Raw genomic sequence first — 18,768 nt, 5'->3', positions numbered from 1 at the left:
GTGTGTGTGTGTGTGTGTTGTGTGTGTGTGTGTGTGTGTGTGTGTGTGTGTGTGTGTGTGTGTGTGTGTGTGTGTGGGGGGGGGCTTTGGGGGCGAATGGCAGCGGCAACATCCGCAGGGAGACTTGACTTAATAACCAGCAGAACATCATAACAAAATAACAATCATGAAGCCATGAAACAATATCCCGGGGTCGAGGGGGTCCGTATTGATCCCCGAGCCGGACCCAGAGTCCTCTGCTTATGCTGTCAAGACCTCCAACGGAGACCCATCGTCAGAGAGGCTGATTACTAAATTCATTAAGGAAACGGAGGCTTCGCCGCGATCCCATAGGCCCACGGCTGTGTGAACCACATCCCTGGTGTGAAGGCATTACCAAGTTATTTGTTGTATTTATCACTACGATTTTTTATTTTTTTATTTTTAAATAGAAGAAGTATTATTTTAGCATTATTAGATATCATTTTTCTGACTGATCTTATATAAAGCAATCGAGGAACATATTTGACTGGGGAGGCATCAGCATGGGAGACAAGGACATTTTACGGGTTGTAATTACAACGCCATATATCATCAAATAGATTGTTTCTGTGCCACGGGGGAGACACAAAGGTCTATGCTCTGGAAGCGGGGATGCATAGGGCCCTGAAGTAAGTTCCATGCTATAACCCCCCCCCCCCCCCCCCGGCCTCACCACTGAAAGGCTTGAGATTCCCTGCAAAGATAATAACATCTCCACCTCCCCGACATAGCAATCGTCTGGTGCAACTCCCCTGCAATCATCCCATCATCATCAGAGTAATGCCTGACCCAGGTGTCGTTGAATTATAGAGCCACTTTACACAACCCCCCCCCCCCCCCCCCCCCCCATATCTCTCAGTTCAATACTAGGATGACTAGGGTAGATATCTATGGAATGTTCTAAGGACGATGGCAATAATTCGTCAGGATGTTGCAGTGTTCCACTTCCCACTAGCTGCGTCCTACAACCCAAAGTCTACCTGCTCTTTCACCATATGTGCACTTTTTCATACTGTACGATGCTATTGATATAATTGTCGGTTGAGGAATGGAAAATTCTGATTGTCAAAGATTTTTTCTTCCGATGCTTTGCGAAATAATTTAATTTGTATCTTCTCAGAACGATTATTTGCATGTCAAACCTTGTCAACAACACCTTGTGTAATAAGCAACACCCATAATCCAAAGTATTAACAACACTTTACTTTTTTTAATTCAGAATAAAATATATTTTTAAATCGACAGTTGTATCGTTCGTGGACGGGCAATTATCCCAAAATTAGAAGCAAGCTAAAAAACATATCCATGAAAACAACTTTGTTTTTCTGAACAGACTGACAGGACTTGAACATCCTCATTCTTTGTCTGCGTTGGCGCCTCGTTTCTTTAGCTTTGGCCTTCACTGCAGATCAATGTTTTCCGGTGTGGAATAAGGAGATTATCCAGACACAACCCCTGTGCGTCTCCCCCTCACCAGCTTTTAAACACACTGATGCCGGGTCAGTGTGTCCCTGATTTAAACCCTCTCCCTCAGGCCCTTCCATCTCTTTGTCTGTTGTGGCTAAGCAGAGCATATCATCTCTGCACGCTGAGGTTAACACACCGCTTCACTCGCTCCAGCTTCAGACATCACGAGAAGAAGAAATCAAATCAAAATGCGATAAAGGCAAAACAAAGTTACTGTTTCTTCTTTTTTTCAGAATGCTAATCCAAAACATGGTGCTAATCCTTATTTGCTGTGCTTAACAAACTGCAAGGGCTGCTGTCGGTGTTCACCGAAACCCTGTCAAGTTTTCGAATAATTATCAACTAAAAAACAATTACAAAATAGAATAATTTATTTCATCATGATCTTATTTACAGCGTTTCCACACTAGAAAAAAAAAAGAAAAAAAAAAGAATATGATGTCCTGGAACTATAATAAACAGTGTTGCACACTGCAAACTTTAATCCAAGCTTCCGTTGTCCCATTAAAACGCTTCTGAACATATGAGTAGAAAAACTCCCGAAAAAAACAAATAAAGTCAACTGTCATGTTATATTGTATCATAACAATAGCACTGTAGCATAATTTGTCACGTAAATGCTCAAACATAGTCCTGGTTGATGCATTCCACACACAACTGATATGGGTGATTTATATACAGTGCATTTTGTGTCAGAGTAGACAGATTCAAAACCCACATATCTCTCTTACTTTGCGGATGATTAATTCAACTTTGCAGAAAGACAGACATCATGGTATATCACTATAGCAATCTCTTTGATCTCTATTATTTGATCTCATAACACAGCAACGTCTTATGAATAACAATCATAACTGCCATCTCATATACAAACCAACCCTATGCTGTACCTCCACTAGTCTTAATGTTCATAAAGAAACCATTATTTTCTCATAGAACAGGAAACCAAAAAACCTTTAGCATAGTCACAATAGCCTACAGCATCCATGGAGGTAAAGGAAAACTTGTTTGTAACTGCAATGACTCAAAGCTTGCGTGATGAGGTCTTGGGTTAAAAAACTGTAAAAACACATGCAGCAGTCTCTTGCAAAAAAACGTCGGTAGACCTACACCCTTAAGAAATGTCTCCTTCTTATACTTAATTGATATTCAGTGATTGTGGCTTGTGTCATCATGTCATCGGAAAAACTTTACAGATAAGTCCAATTTGCTGCTAAAAACGTATACAGGTCACCGGCAACCGCAGTGACATCGAACCAAGAGCACTTGTGTTCGGCTGCTCGGTCGTGTACCATCAATATCTTTGAAAGGGTTGTCGGCAAGAGCGAAAGAAAAACAACTACACCACCAACACGTTCCCCAGACGACTATGAAGGGTGCCAGAAGGCGCTCGTGTGAGTTTGTGTGTGTGTGTGTGCGTGCGTGATCCAAAACACGCTCACATTGCAGTGCTCTGACGGTCACAAACATCAGGTGAACGATATGAGACGGATAACATTGAGTAAACACGTAGGCGGGTTGAACATCAGGCTGTGAGAAGAGTTTTAGTTTATGGACCGCGGTGGTACTGCATCTCAAGTCCTCAAGTCCGTCCGATCGTTTTATTCACATTCCCGGTCCCGCCCGCCTCTCCTTGAACTTCATTGGTCAACGTCTTTTTTTTGTTCTTTTGGTCAGTGTTTTTGTTCTCCATTGTACAGTTGCAGGTAGAGCACTGATGCAGGGAAGTGACTTCACATCCTTTGCTGTACAGCAGCAATATTTAAATCATAACACTTTTTCTTTTTAAAACAAGGATTATTTTTTTCTTCAGAATCTCAGATCCTTCCCCGTTCCCTTGGAGGATAGGACTCATTTGTAACACATGTGCATCTCAAAAAAACGAATGATTGTCTTTTATTTTGAGAAAGAAAACTATATTACAATGATAACACATTCATACCCGCAGGCACACACACTCACACACACACACACACACACACACACACACACACATAAACACACACACACAAAATAATTAATCCTATTCACAGATGATAAAATGCTGTTTCATCGTCATTCAGCGCTGAATACTAGGGCATTATCGCGGCAAAAAAAAACAACCCAACAAACAAAGATAAATAAATCTAAATAAAGTCAGTTCTCAAACACGCCTCCCCCCCCCCCCATCCTGTTGGTGAACCCTCAACCATAGGGCCCTCCCCAGGGGTCCGATGGGGGGTCCCGGGGATACTGTTCCCAGAAGAACACCCGGTCCTCAGACGAAGGAGGAGAAGCCCGCGGTAGGAGGCTGCGTGGGGCATCCCAGGCTGCTGGGGGGCCGGTACAGGGTCCCGTGCTGGCCGGGGGGCTCCGGGGACAGCAGAGACGGAGTGGGAGTCCGGCTCCCCTTGGGCCTGAACAGGGTGCTCTGGGCGGAGCCGTGGGGGGGCTGGGGGGAGGGCTCACTGCGGGGCAGCAGCGGGGGCAGCGGAGGCAGTGGGGGCAGTGGGGGCGGCTGGTGCTGTGGCTCCGCCAGGGGGTCCGGCTGGGCGTAGCCATAGGCCGGGGGCCGTGTGACGCCCTTCTGCTGACGCCGCCACGAGTTGTAGTAGGTGGGGTCGCTGATGTAGTGGTTGACGAAGGAGTGGGTCTTCTGGCGGCCCTGGTCCACCTCGTATTCACTGTCGCTTCCCTGGGGGGGGGGGGGGGGGGGGGGGGGGGGGGGGGGGGGGGGGGGGGGGGGGGGGGTCACGGCCAAAGCGTTAGTTCATTCATCCATACAGAGCCACGCTGCCTCCAACGCCACAACGCGGCCAAACAGAGAATCTATTTACCATCCATGCTAATCTGTTTCACCGTTCATTCATTTCTTAGCTAGCAGGCTAATACTGCAGACTTCTGGGCCCGTCACTTACCTGGCAGTGAATTCGGTAAGCAATTAATTCCGATGTCGGGGTTAGACATCAACTCGCCTACGAGGACGCCTACGACTAATTACAACTAGCTAATTAAAAGCAGGGTTTCTAAGAGGACACGGGCTGGAGATGGCTGATAACTCTAGGACGGCTCTAACTGGAGTCTACTGATACCACAGAGGTCCCTACGGACGGGGGGGGGGGGTTCTCCTATCGCTCACCCAGAGGCCTGGACAGCACCGAGGTGATGACATTGAACATCCTGGAATTTGACACAGACGGGAGGTGGTGTTTACACGAGGGGGTCTCGCAGCAGCCATCCATCAATGGATCATGAGGGTGAAGGTTTATCGCGCACACATATTGAGACACCGAAAACATGAAGGGGAAGGGAATGTTTTTGGGGCTCTTGGGATGTGGGGAGGGGGAGGGAATAGAGAGAGAGGGAGAGAGAGGGGGGAGAGAGAGAGAGAGGGGGGGAGAGAGAGAGAGAGAGAGAGAGAGAGAGAGAGAGAGAGAGAGAGAGAGAGAGAGAGAGAGAGAGAAGAGAGAGAGAGAGAGAGAGAGAGAGCGAGAGCGGGATAGAGACTGAGAGTGAAAGAGGGAGATAGAGGGAGACAGAGAGGACAAGGAAGGAGAAGGGAGCGAGAGGGACAGAGAGAGAGAGAGAGAGAGAGAGAGAGAGAGAGAGAGAGAAAGAGCGAGAGCGAGAGCGAGAGCGAGCGCGAGAGCGAGAGAGAGAGAGAGAGAGAGAGAGAGAGAGAGAGAGAGAGCAGTGTACAATAGCTCTATCGTGTGTCGTGGTACAATGGCTGCCTGAATGCCCGCCGCTCCAGCGATGCCGAGACACCACCTAGTCAAACTATTTGCACAAGTGGCAGGTAAACAGCGATGTGGGGGTGGGCAAAGGGAAGAATAATAGAGTTTCAGCGATGGGGGGGGGGGGGGGGGGGGGGGGGGGGGGGGGGGGGGGGGGGGGGGGGGGGTGAACCGGGGGGGGGGGGGGGGTTTCCAGGTGGCACTCGTGGTTTGCACAAGCTATTGTTTATTCAGGTTGAGACAATGTTTTCACTGTGAAGCTTTTAGGATAAATACGCGAGCGGGGTGTGCTGGATCAGCGGGTGAGGGGAGATGAGCGAGCGGGGTTGTCAAACGCTGTCCACCGTTTATTCAGCTTTTTATTGCTACCCCCCCCCCCCCCCCCCCCCCCCCCCCCCACCCCACCCCCCCCCCACATCTCCCCTCCCTCCCCACCTCCGCCCCCTTCTCTCTCAAGGTGGGTGATCTGAAACCAATTTTCATCGCTACACATAAGCTGACTCACGCGCAACGGCGGGGACCAGAAGAGCAACAACCACAACAACAACAACAACAACAACAACAGCCATCCAGATCTACTCCCGTTGATCTCCTCAAAGGACACTTCCTCTGCTGAGGACATTTCATTAGTGATGAAGACATGGCACACCAGAACGGGAAGGGCATGGGAATCCAATCCATACTTCCTGTTCGTGGAAGGAAGCACTCATAATGAGAGCCTCTTGAACTCTTGGGCAGGGGGGAGAGAGAGGGAGAGAGAGAGAGAGAGAGAGGGAGGGAGAGAGGGGCTTTGGGCCTGTTTCAACTGTTAGCCATTTATTTTGCCCAGTGACTCATGGCGGGCGGTCTTTCATCTTTTCATTCTGTTGACCGTTATTGAGTCCCGTGCCGTAGCCCTTTATGAGGCGTCTGCTGCCATTGTTTGTGCCAATCTCTCCCCTCGTCATCTCGGGAAATATTGACTCCTTCCATGGCCTCAGTGCGGCGGAGCAGTATTTATGAGGAATATGCAGGCGCGAGGTGGTCCGCGGGGGTGAGACGCAGGGGGGTTGGGGGGGGGCGCGGGGAGACATTGACTGAGAGAAAGGCACAGTGAGATAATGCGATCGACGGGGAAAAGTGCTCTATTTCCGATAGAATCCAGAGAAACTATCCTTTATTGCTCTGGCGGACGACGGAAAAAACGCAATCTTTCGAAAGCACGCGTCGACATTTGAGCTCCGGTTCTGATTGGCTCGGAGGGTGAGACGATGCCGACTGAGAGCCAGCCAGGAGGGGGCGCCGCCACGCTCGAGCGCATTACCTGCGAGTCGGAGATCTCGGAGGGCTTCTCGGTGAGGCTGCTGCTCTCGGCAGGGATCAGGTCGTTATACTTGGTGCTGACGTCCTCGTCAGAGTAGTGCAGACTACCGGGACTGGGCCGTGGAGGAGACCTGCAGCGACAGCCGGGGAGAGAGAGGGGGAGAGAGGGAGTGAGAGAGAGAGGGAGAGAGTGGGAAAGAGTGGGAGAGAGAGAGAGAGAGAGAGAGAGAGAGAGAGAGAGAGAGAGAGAGAGAGAGAGAGAGAGAGAGAGAGGGGGAGAGGGGAGAAAGACAGATGTAGAATCAGGACATTTACATTGACACCTGCACTCCGAAACTTTTTCGACGCAGTAGCGATGACGTGAATAAAATAAAAAGTGTTGCGCTGCGGCCCATCCTCCCACGACTAAACCCACCTGGTCAGTGGTGGTCATGGTTATTATTGGGGACATTAAAGACACGGTAGGTACGATTTAGGAGCTATTATTTGAGTTCACCCTGTTAGAAATGACATCGCTCACCCTCGGCAATTAGTGTGTCGGAAGTGCAAGGGAAAAATATCTGTTTAGAGTTAACTGTGCCAGCCCCTGTAGCAGAGCACTTCGGTTTAGACCGTTCCCAGCTTATCTTTGACCAGTCACGTCATCTCATTCATGTCTATTTCCTGGTATAACAGGTCATTAACAGGTGCTAGAAATACAACACCTCTCAAAGGAGCCGAGAAACCTAGGAAGGGAGGGGGGGGGACATTTTTGTGTTGATTAGTTTCAAAATCGTCACTCTTCAGTGTCTCTTAGCAACTGCAAACCTTACAGATGGCACCTTTAATATTATCACAGATGATTCAAAATGTAAGCGACTGAAAGAAAGGCTGAAAAGGCTGAAAAGAAAAAGCGACATAGTTCTGCCACCATTATGAAAAGCAAAAATAACTTTTTTTTTCTAGGTAGTTTTTCACTGGGTCTGACACTTTCAGGTCTTTCACACATTCACCCCAAGCTGGATATTCTTTATTTGTGTGAACAAAAACGTCAGAATCCGCCAACTGGGGGTCAACCTACCATGCCACTCGTGTCCGGAGAATTAGAGAGCAGAATTCACGTCGAATTCTGGAGAATTCCAAAACGAGCGAGTGGGCGTGTTGCTGGCACACTGATGACGCTTCTATCATGCGACTGGTGCGAAATCGGGTGAAGGGAGTGTAGATGCATCGTCATTTTCTCCTCCTGCATGTATGTTGCGTTCCAACTTATTTCTGCCATCGTCTCCCATTGATATTCCGACAAAACAAATGCAGTATTGATGTCAGCGCCAAAAGAGGGTGGTAGCCTCACCCATCTCCCACAGGCTCTACCCAGGCGCCACCCCTCGCCTAAAGTATACAGAGTATCTCCAATATGTGTGAACTCAGCGGGGTCAAACTGAGTAGAGCTGGACTGGAGGCCTGCTTGACCTCTCCCCTACCTTGCTATTTAGTGTGACCTCACCCCATGCTGGCCCCAGGGAAAAATCAACATTTCCTTCTGTGCGTTGCATGTGCGAAAGTGCATCTCCTTATCATCTCTGGACCTGGTTCCCCGGAGATCAGACGGAGTTCATGTGTGAGCGGCCTGGGAATACTGGTTTCGAAAAAAACAGTATTTCCTCTGCTACGGCCGGGCTAACACTTGACTGTCAGATGACTAACAGACAGAGAGCCAAAGCATCTTTGGGTGCGACGCTTCATCTACTGCAGGGGATCCATGAGGATTAACTCGCACATCCTCCATGCGTACACAGGGAACCCGGCGATCGGGGGCCCCGATAGCTGTGTTGGTTCAGTGGCAGAGCACCGCAGGAAGGATTGGTTTTGCATTCAGGCCGGCAACTGGGACGCAGTATCAGAGACTTAAATTGGCCTGTTTCTCTGGCTGCTCGCTCTCCCTCTGATCTGCAAAGCGTCTGCTGTCTGCCTGGAGGCCGCGGAGGAGGCCTGCATTTTCCATTACTTTGCTAAACTGTCATAAGACGTAAAAACACAGTACGCCCCCCCCCCCCCCTCTCCCCAACCCCCTGATGGAACAACAATTGGACAAGCTGATTAAAGGGGACTGCTGTCCAAAGATCCATGCAGGTCATTAGATGTAATGTAAAACTATTGAATATCTAAGCATCGCCAATACCCCCCCCCCCCCCCCCCACCGCTGGAGCTGAGTTTATAAATTGCTTTTCATGGACTCATGTACCGAGGGGAAGACCTGCAGCAACGTTTGACTGGAGCTAACAAGTTTAGCAAAACAGAGCAGTTAGTGATGTTGGCATGTGTGTTTTGTGTTGTTTTGTAAGTTCCACTGCGGTATATTGACCCTCTGTTTTCCCCCCTGGGGTTAGAGTGTGTGGGAGGGAGATGTACGATGAAGAATCCCACTGAGATTTGTATTGGGCCATTACGCCCCACGCAAGATGAAGCGATTTGTGCCAAACATTACTTGGGTGAAAAACATAAAAGAATGCAGGATAATGGCTCGGATTATCACGTTATGGAAGGAAACACACAATTGTGAATGGAAATGGAAGAGCGCCAAATTGTACACCATAAAAATATCCGGCAATCGAGCAAATAGATGAGAAAAATAAATGTGACGAACGACAAAAAATAAATAAATAAGGGAGGACAGAAAAAGACTTTGAGACGGCGTTATTTGACAGTCGAGAACAAAACGACTCAGAACACACAGATGATGATTGGCCAGGAGCTGCCAGCGAAATGCCTCGCAGTATGATAAAATATCTGCTTAACATTCAGTCAGGGGATTGCGCCAGCCATCCCGAAAAAGAAAAAAAAAGAGAAAAAGTGACCAAGTTGGGGGCCGAGCGGAAAGCTAAGGGCGCCGAGTGGTGGCGCAGGGGGAACGCCTCCAGGTCTATGCCCATCACATTCCAAAACGTTGCCAGCGAGAGCCTGGCATTATTTAACAGCCCCTGTAGTTTTGCTCTCTCCTTGCCTCATCCTTTCCTCTTCATCCCTCGCTCGCATCTATATCCTCCCTCCCCCTTTACCCCCCGCCCCCCCCATCCGCCTGCCCCCCGGGGAGCCCTCCCACCCGGCTTCCTCGGCCAGAGATCATTAGCGCAGTCCGGGCACTCCGGCTGAGAGGAGCCCTTCAAAAGCCAGGACTCTCAAGGTCCTTTGATCCCCCTCCCCTCCTCCCCCCCCCCCGACCCGCCCCTAACCTCACCCCTTCACCAACCCCCCCCCCCCCCCCCCCCCACCCCCCCTCATTGCTCCAAACAGATTCCTCCCTGAACCTCGCCGCACCCCATCGCGCCCGTTGCCGCGGTAATGAGTGCCCCGCCGGCACCGCCGCCGCCGCCGTGTGGCGACTCCCTCGGACTCCCTCAGCCTCCCGTTGTCTCGACGATAAACGCAAATCACGGCCGCGATGTATTAACCAATCCTGCTCTCCTCTCATCCCGTCTGTCCTAGGGGTAGTGTGGAATCCAAACCCCCCCTTATCTGCTGTTTACCTTCGCCGACCGGCGGGCCTGCCAAAGTCCTGTAGGATTGCGCAACGCCGGGGCTGGTTTATATTCAGCGACAGACTCGTAGCGGGCCTTACAACGAAGGGCTTCTGGGCCAAGGGCCAGTTTGAGATCGCTTGCACTGACCAATAAGCTCTCTTTGTTTCCTGGCCGTCACAGGGAGACAAAGAGCTCATTGCGAGACGCCAGTGAATGCTAACAGGCTGGCATTGTGCTTGCCCCCCCCCCCCCCCCCCCCCGCCCCTCTTACATAAATTGTTATTTTACACACACAAACGCACACACACCGAACAGAGGAATATGAGCGGACGCGGCGTAGATTAGCAGCCGTGCTTCTTGAGGGGCTTGTGATTGTTCTCTCGAGATGGACGGGATTCTCCCGAGCGGGGGAGCTTAGGGGGGGAAAGAGGCGAGGAGACGAAAGGCAAACAAAACGCCCGCGAACGCAAACTGCATTCACGAGCGCGGCACAAACAAGACACTTCGGGGAGGACGGGGGAACGAGGGAATTCGATGCGCTTACCCGGCTGACATTATTTTGTCACAATCCCACCCCCAACACCGCCACCACCAGCCCCCCCCCCCCCCCCCCCCTCTTCAGATGATAATCACAGCAAAACGCCGGCCCCACCAGTGGAGGCGGCGGATCGAGAGGGAGTGTGTGTTGTGGACTGAGTGGTTAGAGGACCGACCGTGTGTAAATGCCGTTCTTGCGACAGAAGGAGTTCTTGACAGAGAGGCGGCGGTTGTTGAGCTCCAGCGTGGGGAAGCGGCCCTCGTCCAGACGCACCATCTCCCCGTGGGACAGGGGGAGAGCGTTGCAGTTGGAGTGGTTGCCTGGACGACAGGAGCACACGGTTCATTCCCCTTGTTGCGGCGGTGGCTGTTGCAGCCATCATCATCATCATCATCATCATCATCATCATATGTTCTTATAAATAAATATATAGATGCATCATGTACAGAGAGACTTTCACCCACGCTTTTGACCCTTGTATGTTGGAGAATAATTGGAAAAATACAGAGAGGTTCTCTTATTAAAGCTGTTTTTCTGTGTTGCTCAAAGGGTATCTTTCTTTGGTTTGATCGCACTTATACTCAAACATATCGACACACATGCACACAGACACGCACACACATACACAAACACATACGCACAGCACGCGCACGCACGCACGCATGCACACACACACACACACACACACACACACACACACACGCACACACACACACACACACACACACACACACACACACACACACACACACAAAGACACACACACACACTCGCACGCACACACACACACACACACACACACACACACACACACACACACACACACACACACACACACACACACACACACACACACACACACACACACATGGTCCACTTTAAACCTAACTGGGTCAAACTGAGTAGAGCTGGGCTGGTGGCCCGGTTGACCTCTCCTCTACCTGGCTATTTAGTGTGACCTTCCCCTGTGCTGGCCCCAGGCCCAACGTCCACCCCGGCCCCCTGGTAAAATCAACATTTCTTTTCGGTCGGCTGAGTCCGGTTTGGGGCTGAGTGCGCACAAGAAGCTCTCTTTGTCTCCCCAGACAAACATGGACTTTGTCTGGATTGATCCCACCGAACCAGACCCGGCTACTGACCCTGGAGACCAACTGCAGACACACACACACACACACACACACACACACACACACACACACACACACACACACACACACACACACACACACACACACACACACACACACACACACACACACACACACACACACACACACACACAGTACTCGCCAACCCTTGCCCAAGGATTTTCATTCTCCTGCGGCTGAGAATAATTACTCACCGATGTGAATACCCACATCGGTGAGTTTTCGTTTCCGTATCGAGATCCGTATCTTTAACTTGTCTTTTGTATCTGCCGCTGGCATCTACGGGGGCTGGTTAATAGTTCCACATGAAGTCACTATCCAATCATAACGTAGTGCGATAAGGCAGCGATTGTTGTCTGTGAGCTAATGAGGTTGCTAATGCAATCATAACACAGCGCGATGAGACCGGGATCGTTGTCTGTAGGCTAATAGTTCAATAAAGTTGCTAATCCAATCATAAAGCCGCACAATGATAAGCCCGCGCGTTGTGATTGGCCATCTGCGTCAGGCAGCACTCTATCAGGTGTTAATGCCGCGCGTGCTTCTAATCACTTCAGCAGCGACGCGCGAGAAGGGAGCCGAAGAAAATATAAGCCGCGAGCTAAGCGAGTGAGTGGATTTTTGTGGATATACACATATATGTTTGGTATATATATTTTTTGAACACATTTTCTGTCAGCTATTTAATTTGTAAATCACAACATTAAAAATTCATTAGAATCCACAGACCCCTGTGGTGACTTGGGAAAAAATCTCCCTATCTCTGAGGGCTCAAGGTTAGCAAGTACAGCACAAACGCACACATCTCACACACACACGCACGCACACACACAAAACACACAGCTGTGTTGGGAGGGGGAAAAGCTACTGCATGCTTGGTTGATCCTTCTCCCTGTTCTGTCCCCCACCCCCCTGCCCCCGCTCCCCTGTCCTCCCATCAAACCCTCCCTCCTCCTCCACCGCCTCCTCCTCCTGCTGCTCCCCCACCTCCCCCCCCCCCCCCCCCCCCCCCCTCCTCCTTTCAGTCTGTCTTCCCCATCAACCACACCTTTCTGCCGGGTCACCAAACAACCTCTGGCCAATTAGCCCCAGAACGACCTTGTCTGGCCCTCCTGTCCATCAGAGCAACCTGTGAGGTATAAATAAGTAGCCGCCGCGCAGCTATCGACCGGCTGTCCATACGCAGCGCACTGCTCTCACATTGAGGCGCGCTGTCGTTGGATATTACAGCCCTCCTCCTCCGCCTCCCTATCCCGCTACCCACTGATGATGTCCACCGCACACGGCCTGCATTTAAATACCCTGCAGTACCCCCCCCCCCCCCCCCCCCCCCCCGCCCCGTGGATGGACTACATCGGTTGAAACGCAAGCGATCACTCATGCTTTAATATTAGTATACGAGGTGCGTGGCGGGTAGGGGGTGTATATTTTATGATTTGGAATACTCTTCAGTGCTGCCTTTAGTGCTGCTTTTTCGGATTGATTTAAATTCATCATTTAATATATCGCGCTATGCCCACCTGACTGCAAAACGCACTCGGAGCCAAACAAAGAAAAACAAGTCCCCTCTAATGCGCTTCCCCGGAGAATCTCTAACTTTTGCCATTGGGGTTTATTTGTGGGGGACTTTTTCTGCCTGTTTGAGGATTTAGGGATGCCATTAAATCTCTTCTGAACATAAGCTTGTGAAGCCCTCCGAGATTGTAACTGTAATAAGGGGCTGTATAAATAAACTCCACTGAGCTCGGCATGACTCAGCATTGTGTAAGCTAGCCTGGAGTGTTTGCCGCGACGATGACTCCGAATCAAAGTTAAGACTCACATTGTTGTAACAGTACACCCTGTGGCCGGGCACTTAGCCTAGAAATTGATTTGGTTAGTTGTTGCCGCATTAATGTTTAGTTATGATCCGTCCATGCTACCGTTTAGCATCACTCCAGTAGGTCTAACTTGCAATGGGAGGCAACGGTGTTTAACATATTTTTTTGTGCAAAAATAATTCAAATGAACCTTAATGAGCCTCAAAATAGTCACGCTTGGATAGGCTTTTCAAGTTCAAAAAGCTTTTTTTTTGAAAAACACATCTAAGTCGTCTATTCAGCGGCTCCTTGTTTTTCCTCACCCGAGTCTGTTTTCTTGGTGTACTTCTTGCTCTGACCTCGGATAATGAGGATGAAGACGAGGAGGAGGATGAAGATCAGACCCACCAACGCGATCACCACCAGGAACCACCACTCCTCGTAGAAGGGAGACATCTTTTGGGCTGCGCGCAACACACAGATAGACACATGAATACACAGCCCGGGCCCAACATCGGGCACTGATCACTCGCATCACGCACTCCCCTAGACACCTTTGGACCCCGCCCATGACCCTTGGGTGACCTACCGGAAATAGAGGGGGACGGTGCACTGGGTGACCCGAAGCCGTAGTCGTTGACCCCGATGACCCGGAAGTTATACGTCACCCCTTCTCGGAGCATGTCCAGGTTGAGGGTGTACGACGTCACCTCCTTGGGGATGTCTTTGATCAGGATGTCCCACAGGCCTTCGTCTGGGAGAGAGGAGACACAGACTGAGCGCTCTGTTCTGAGCGCAGCGCTAGGACCATGTGGAGGAGAACCCGCTGAATCCGCGGCCCGGGGACTCACCGGACGGCCTGGCCTCGATGACGTAGCGCGTGATGGGGGCCCGGCCGGGATCTCCGCTGGTCCAGTGTAGGGTCAGGGCGGCGCCGTGACGGGAGATGAAAGGTTCTCCAGGGGGGCCCGGGGAACCTTCAGGGGAAGAAACCGAAACGTGTTGTCTCAACGGCGTCAAGGGAAGGTCGGTGAACACAGTGCAGTGAGCAACGAGGTTCGACTCCCGACCCAAAGGCACTGGTTTTCGATACCCATTGTATGTCTGCAGCCTCACCTGCAGGCCGCCTTTAGCCAGATGCCCCCCCCCCCCCTACCTACTCTGTGAAAACAAATATCTGAAGTCACTGTAAGTTGGTTAGACGGTCAAGGCACTGCATTTGTATCATGCTTTTCTAACAAGGGGGCACTCGAAGCGCTTTACAATATTGCCCGACCTTCACCCATTCATACACACATTCACACACGTCAGGGTTAAGTGTCTTTCTCAGGGACACCTCGACACTCGAACTACCACACTTCCGGCCACAAGCCAACCCACTCTAACTCCTTAGCCACATGCCGGCCATAAGTGAGTGAAGAAAAGGCCTCTGCTGAAGGACAGACCAAGCAGTGAACAACGTGTCAGACACCAGAGAAGACTGACACAAAGGGCCCACCCCTTACCTTCTCCGGGTCCGGTGGTGATGTTAGCCTCCACCTCGGGCCCGTAGGTCAGCGTCTTGGCCCGGATGCGGAAGTTGTAGGTGACCCCGTCGGCCAGGTCCTTGATCTTCATCCACAGGGGGGCGCTGCCCTTCACATCTACTGTCACTATCTTACTGACACCTGGAGTGCGAGCAGAGGCGTCTGTACAGGAAACACTAAGACTCTAGATGCTGCGTCTACAAGCCACGGGCCAAGCAATCAAAGCCCCCCACCTTGTTGTGTGTCAGGGGGGGGGGGGGGGCGTACACCTGCACTCTGTCACCTCTCCCAGGCCGGCCGCCATCACAGTTTTGTTGACAATTTTCCTGTTTCATTTTTCGCACCGGACCTAATGGATTTAGCCAGAGGAAACTCTCTGGGTTGATTGAGCTGTGAGCGGACGGGGTTCACTCTCTGCGACACTAATTGTTCTAATAATTACAAACAGAAGTGACGGCTGCGGCGGAGACTGTAACATAGTGCAGGTGTAACTTACAGCAAAGCAGATGAAATACATTTGTATGTATTGCACGGGAAAAAAAAAAGAGATAGAGATAGATAGAGAGAAATATAGAGAATTGAAGAGGACAGACTCGTCAATCGACCCACTGGGATACAAAGGACCCAACGCATGGCTTCTCATTCTCCATGCATGGCCCCTTGGTCATTAATTACACTTAATAACCCCCATTGACTTAGTGTGCTAAATTACAAAAAGCTGGCTTCAGCAGCTTCCTGTCCAACCAGGAAATGCCTCATTATTCCTGCAGGCATGCGAACAGCCGTGTGGGGGGGGGGGCAGGGAGAGGGGGTCTAGGCCTGGCTTCTCAGTCTTCTCCGTCGCCTCCTTCTGTTGTCAACGGCTACACTTTCTGCTCGCTCCTCTCCTCTCCGTCACCCGGAGACCACAGCGGCCTCTCATTAGCGTAGCTCCCGATCACTTACGAACCTCGTTAGGCAATAGGTTTCATTCTGACAGAGATGGGCAACACCACCTCCCCCCCCCCCCCCCCCCACAACCCCGACCACAACACTGTTACCACAAGCCACCTGGGACGGAAAACCCTCCACCACAGCTTGATCAGCCAACCCCACCACCACCTCCAGCTGCCGTCTACAACACCCCACCCCCGCCTCATCATCTGCAACGCATTATGCCAGTGGGGCTTGCAGCGGTTGTGGGTGAGAAACCCACACAAGGCCGCTATAGGCTACAGGTTAGCAGAGAAATCCCCTCTTGCTCAAGCGCCAGCAGAGGAATGTCAAGGTGATTGGGATCATTAACTAACGGGAGAGAGAGAGAGAGAGAGAGAGAGAGAGAGAGAGAGAGAGAGAGAGAGAGAGAGAGAGAGAGAGAGACAGAGACAGAGACAGAGACAGAGACAGAGAGAGAGAGAGACAGAGACAGAGACAGAGACAGAGACAGAGAGAGACAGAGAGAGAGAGAGAGAGAGAGAGAGAGAGAGAGAGAGAGAGACAGAGACAGAGACAGAGACAGAGACAGACAGAGAGAGAGAGAGAGAGAGAGAGAGAGAGAGACTCCTTACCATCCACAGGGGTGCAGGGTTCGTAGACCAGCCGGTACCCCTCGATGATGCCGTTGGCCTTGCGGGGTTCGCCCCACGACAGGTTGACCGACGTGGTGGTCAGCTCACTGAAGTGGATGAAGCTGATGGCACTGGGAGCTGTGGAGGGAGAGAGAGAGAGAGCGAGAGACATAGAGAGAGAGGTGGAGATGGATAGAGGGAGCGAGAGATAGAAAGAGATGAAGATGGATCGAGAAAGAGAGGGAAAGAAACCGAGGGAGGTAGCGGTAGAGGGAGAGAGAGAGAGAGAGAGAGAGAGAGAGAGAGAGAGAGAGAGAGAGAGAGAGAGAGAGAGAGAGAGAGAGAGAGAGAGAGAGAGAGAGAGAGAGAGAGAGCTTGTTTAGCATTTCTGAGAGCCAAAATCGAACCTAAGGCTGAAATGTTGATAATTGCAGATATTAATCACAGCATTGCAGCCGGCAGCAAGACACACATTAAATGGCCGTGCTTTGGTCATTATGGAATCCAATTCCATGCCGGCCCTAAATCCTCAGTGAGGAGGCGGACGAGGGAGGATTAAATACGACTTGCGTAAATCATTTGAGTTTAACCTCACCTGGGGTACTAGCAAAACACATCTGGCCCAACTTTGGAACTTGGTTGCAGGGAAAATAATCCAGATGTTGAACAGATTTCTTGCAAGTTCAGTTGTTTTTTGTTTTCGTACGCTACTACTGAAATAATGATATCAGTATCAAACTATAACAATATTATATCAATATTAAACATATTTTCGACTCGAGCTCTGCTGTAATTATTCTCTTTATCGCCTCATTCCAAACATGAGAAAATATCTGTCTCTCTCTCTCTCTATATATATTTATCTACAGATAAATATATTCAGTATATCAGGCCTCAGTTTGCTACAGAGTCCCAGAAAGAGCCAAGTCAGTGTGTCCTGAAGGACAGAGTGATCCCAGGACCTCGACAGAGAGCAGAACTCTGCCCGCGGCTGGCCCGGCCCGGCTTACTGTCAGGACTCAGCCGCCCTGCTGCAAATGAAGTAGGCCTCTATTTTTTTTTTTTTTACAAAAGCCCGAGTTGGCTCAGATCCCAGGACCTCTTGTTCTGGTCAGAGTTACTTCCCAACCCTGGGGGCCGCTCGCCAATGTCAACGCATTCAAAGGGGATGGGGGGGGGGGGGGGGGGGGGGGGGGGGGACAGGAAACACACACTGTAAACCATTTGTACTCTGAGGACGGGGAGGGGTGGACGGAGTGGGGGTGAGTGGGGTTGTGGGGTATCTGTCTGCGTGTGTGTGTGTGTGTGTGTGTGTGTGTGTGTGTGTGTGTGTGTGTGTGTGTGTGTGTGTGTGTGGAGGGGGATGGGGTATCAGTGTGTGTATGTTTGTGTTGAAGGAGTTGTTGGGGGGAGTGTCTGTGTGTGTGTGTGTGTGTGTATGTGTGTTTGGGGGGGGGGGTTTGGGATATCGGTGTAAGTGTGGGGGTATCTGTGTGAGTGGGGGGGTATCTCTATGTGTGGAGGTATCTGTGTGAGTGTGGGGTATCTGAGTGTGTGTGGGGGTATCTGAGTGTGTGTGGGAGGGGTATCTGTATGTGTAGGGGTATCTGAGTGAGCGTGTTTTTTTTTATGTGTTTGCGGGGAGTTTGTGTGTGTGTGTGTGTGTGGGGGGGGGGGGGGCAGTTGGCAGTTGCTTTGGGTGCTAGTCGGTGAACACAGAGCGTCTTTGTGTGATCGCCGCCAGGAAACCGATCCACATGAGCCCTCCCCCCCCCCCCCCCCCCCCCCCCCATTTAAGACTCGAGGTGTGGCCCGGTGATCACTTGTGTGGTTGCCCCGCGGCTGGGTAAAGGTGTGACTGCGGAATGGGATCAGCGTCTCCTGTAACCGTGAAAGCACCCTATTGTAGGAGGAGGGAGGAGGGAGGGGGGAGGGAGGGGGGGAGGAGGGGGGAGGAGGGGGGACAGGCTCGTATTTCCAGGGACACTTTTGTGAGGAGACAAAGGATGTAACCTTGGGATGCTGATTCACAGACACACACACACACACACTCAGGGCATCGGGAAGAACGAGAGAAATAAATACCAAAATGAAACGTTTAAAAAGACGTCAGAGCCGAATGGGGTGTTCTAAAAGAGCATCCCTGGGGGGTCCGTCAGTGTAAACAAAGGCGGGGGGGTTGGGACAAGAGACATTCACCAACA

The 18,768-nt window shown here is 51.0% G+C and overlaps 1 protein-coding gene across 1 annotated transcript in view; it reads right to left on the bottom strand.

Moving 5' to 3' along the window:
- Window positions 1-1,841: 1,841 nt before the first annotated feature.
- Window positions 1,842-18,768, bottom strand: part of LOC115538897 (protein sidekick-2-like) — a gene marked incomplete at its 5' end in the record, with an annotated part of 37,108 nt that continues 20,181 nt past the window's right edge. The window contains 8 exon segments of the mRNA XM_030350122.1: window positions 1,842-4,162; window positions 6,508-6,637; window positions 10,720-10,864; window positions 13,815-13,955; window positions 14,081-14,245; window positions 14,343-14,468; window positions 14,997-15,158; window positions 16,565-16,702. Coding sequence (XP_030205982.1) covers window positions 3,746-4,162; window positions 6,508-6,637; window positions 10,720-10,864; window positions 13,815-13,955; window positions 14,081-14,245; window positions 14,343-14,468; window positions 14,997-15,158; window positions 16,565-16,702 — 1,424 coding nt within the window.

This window comes from Gadus morhua, unplaced genomic scaffold, assembly GCF_902167405.1.
Source record: "Gadus morhua unplaced genomic scaffold, gadMor3.0, whole genome shotgun sequence".
Lineage (NCBI taxonomy): Eukaryota > Metazoa > Chordata > Actinopteri > Gadiformes > Gadidae > Gadus > Gadus morhua.
The sequence above is the reverse complement of the archived record's forward strand: the minus strand, read 5'-3'. Positions and strand labels throughout refer to the sequence as shown.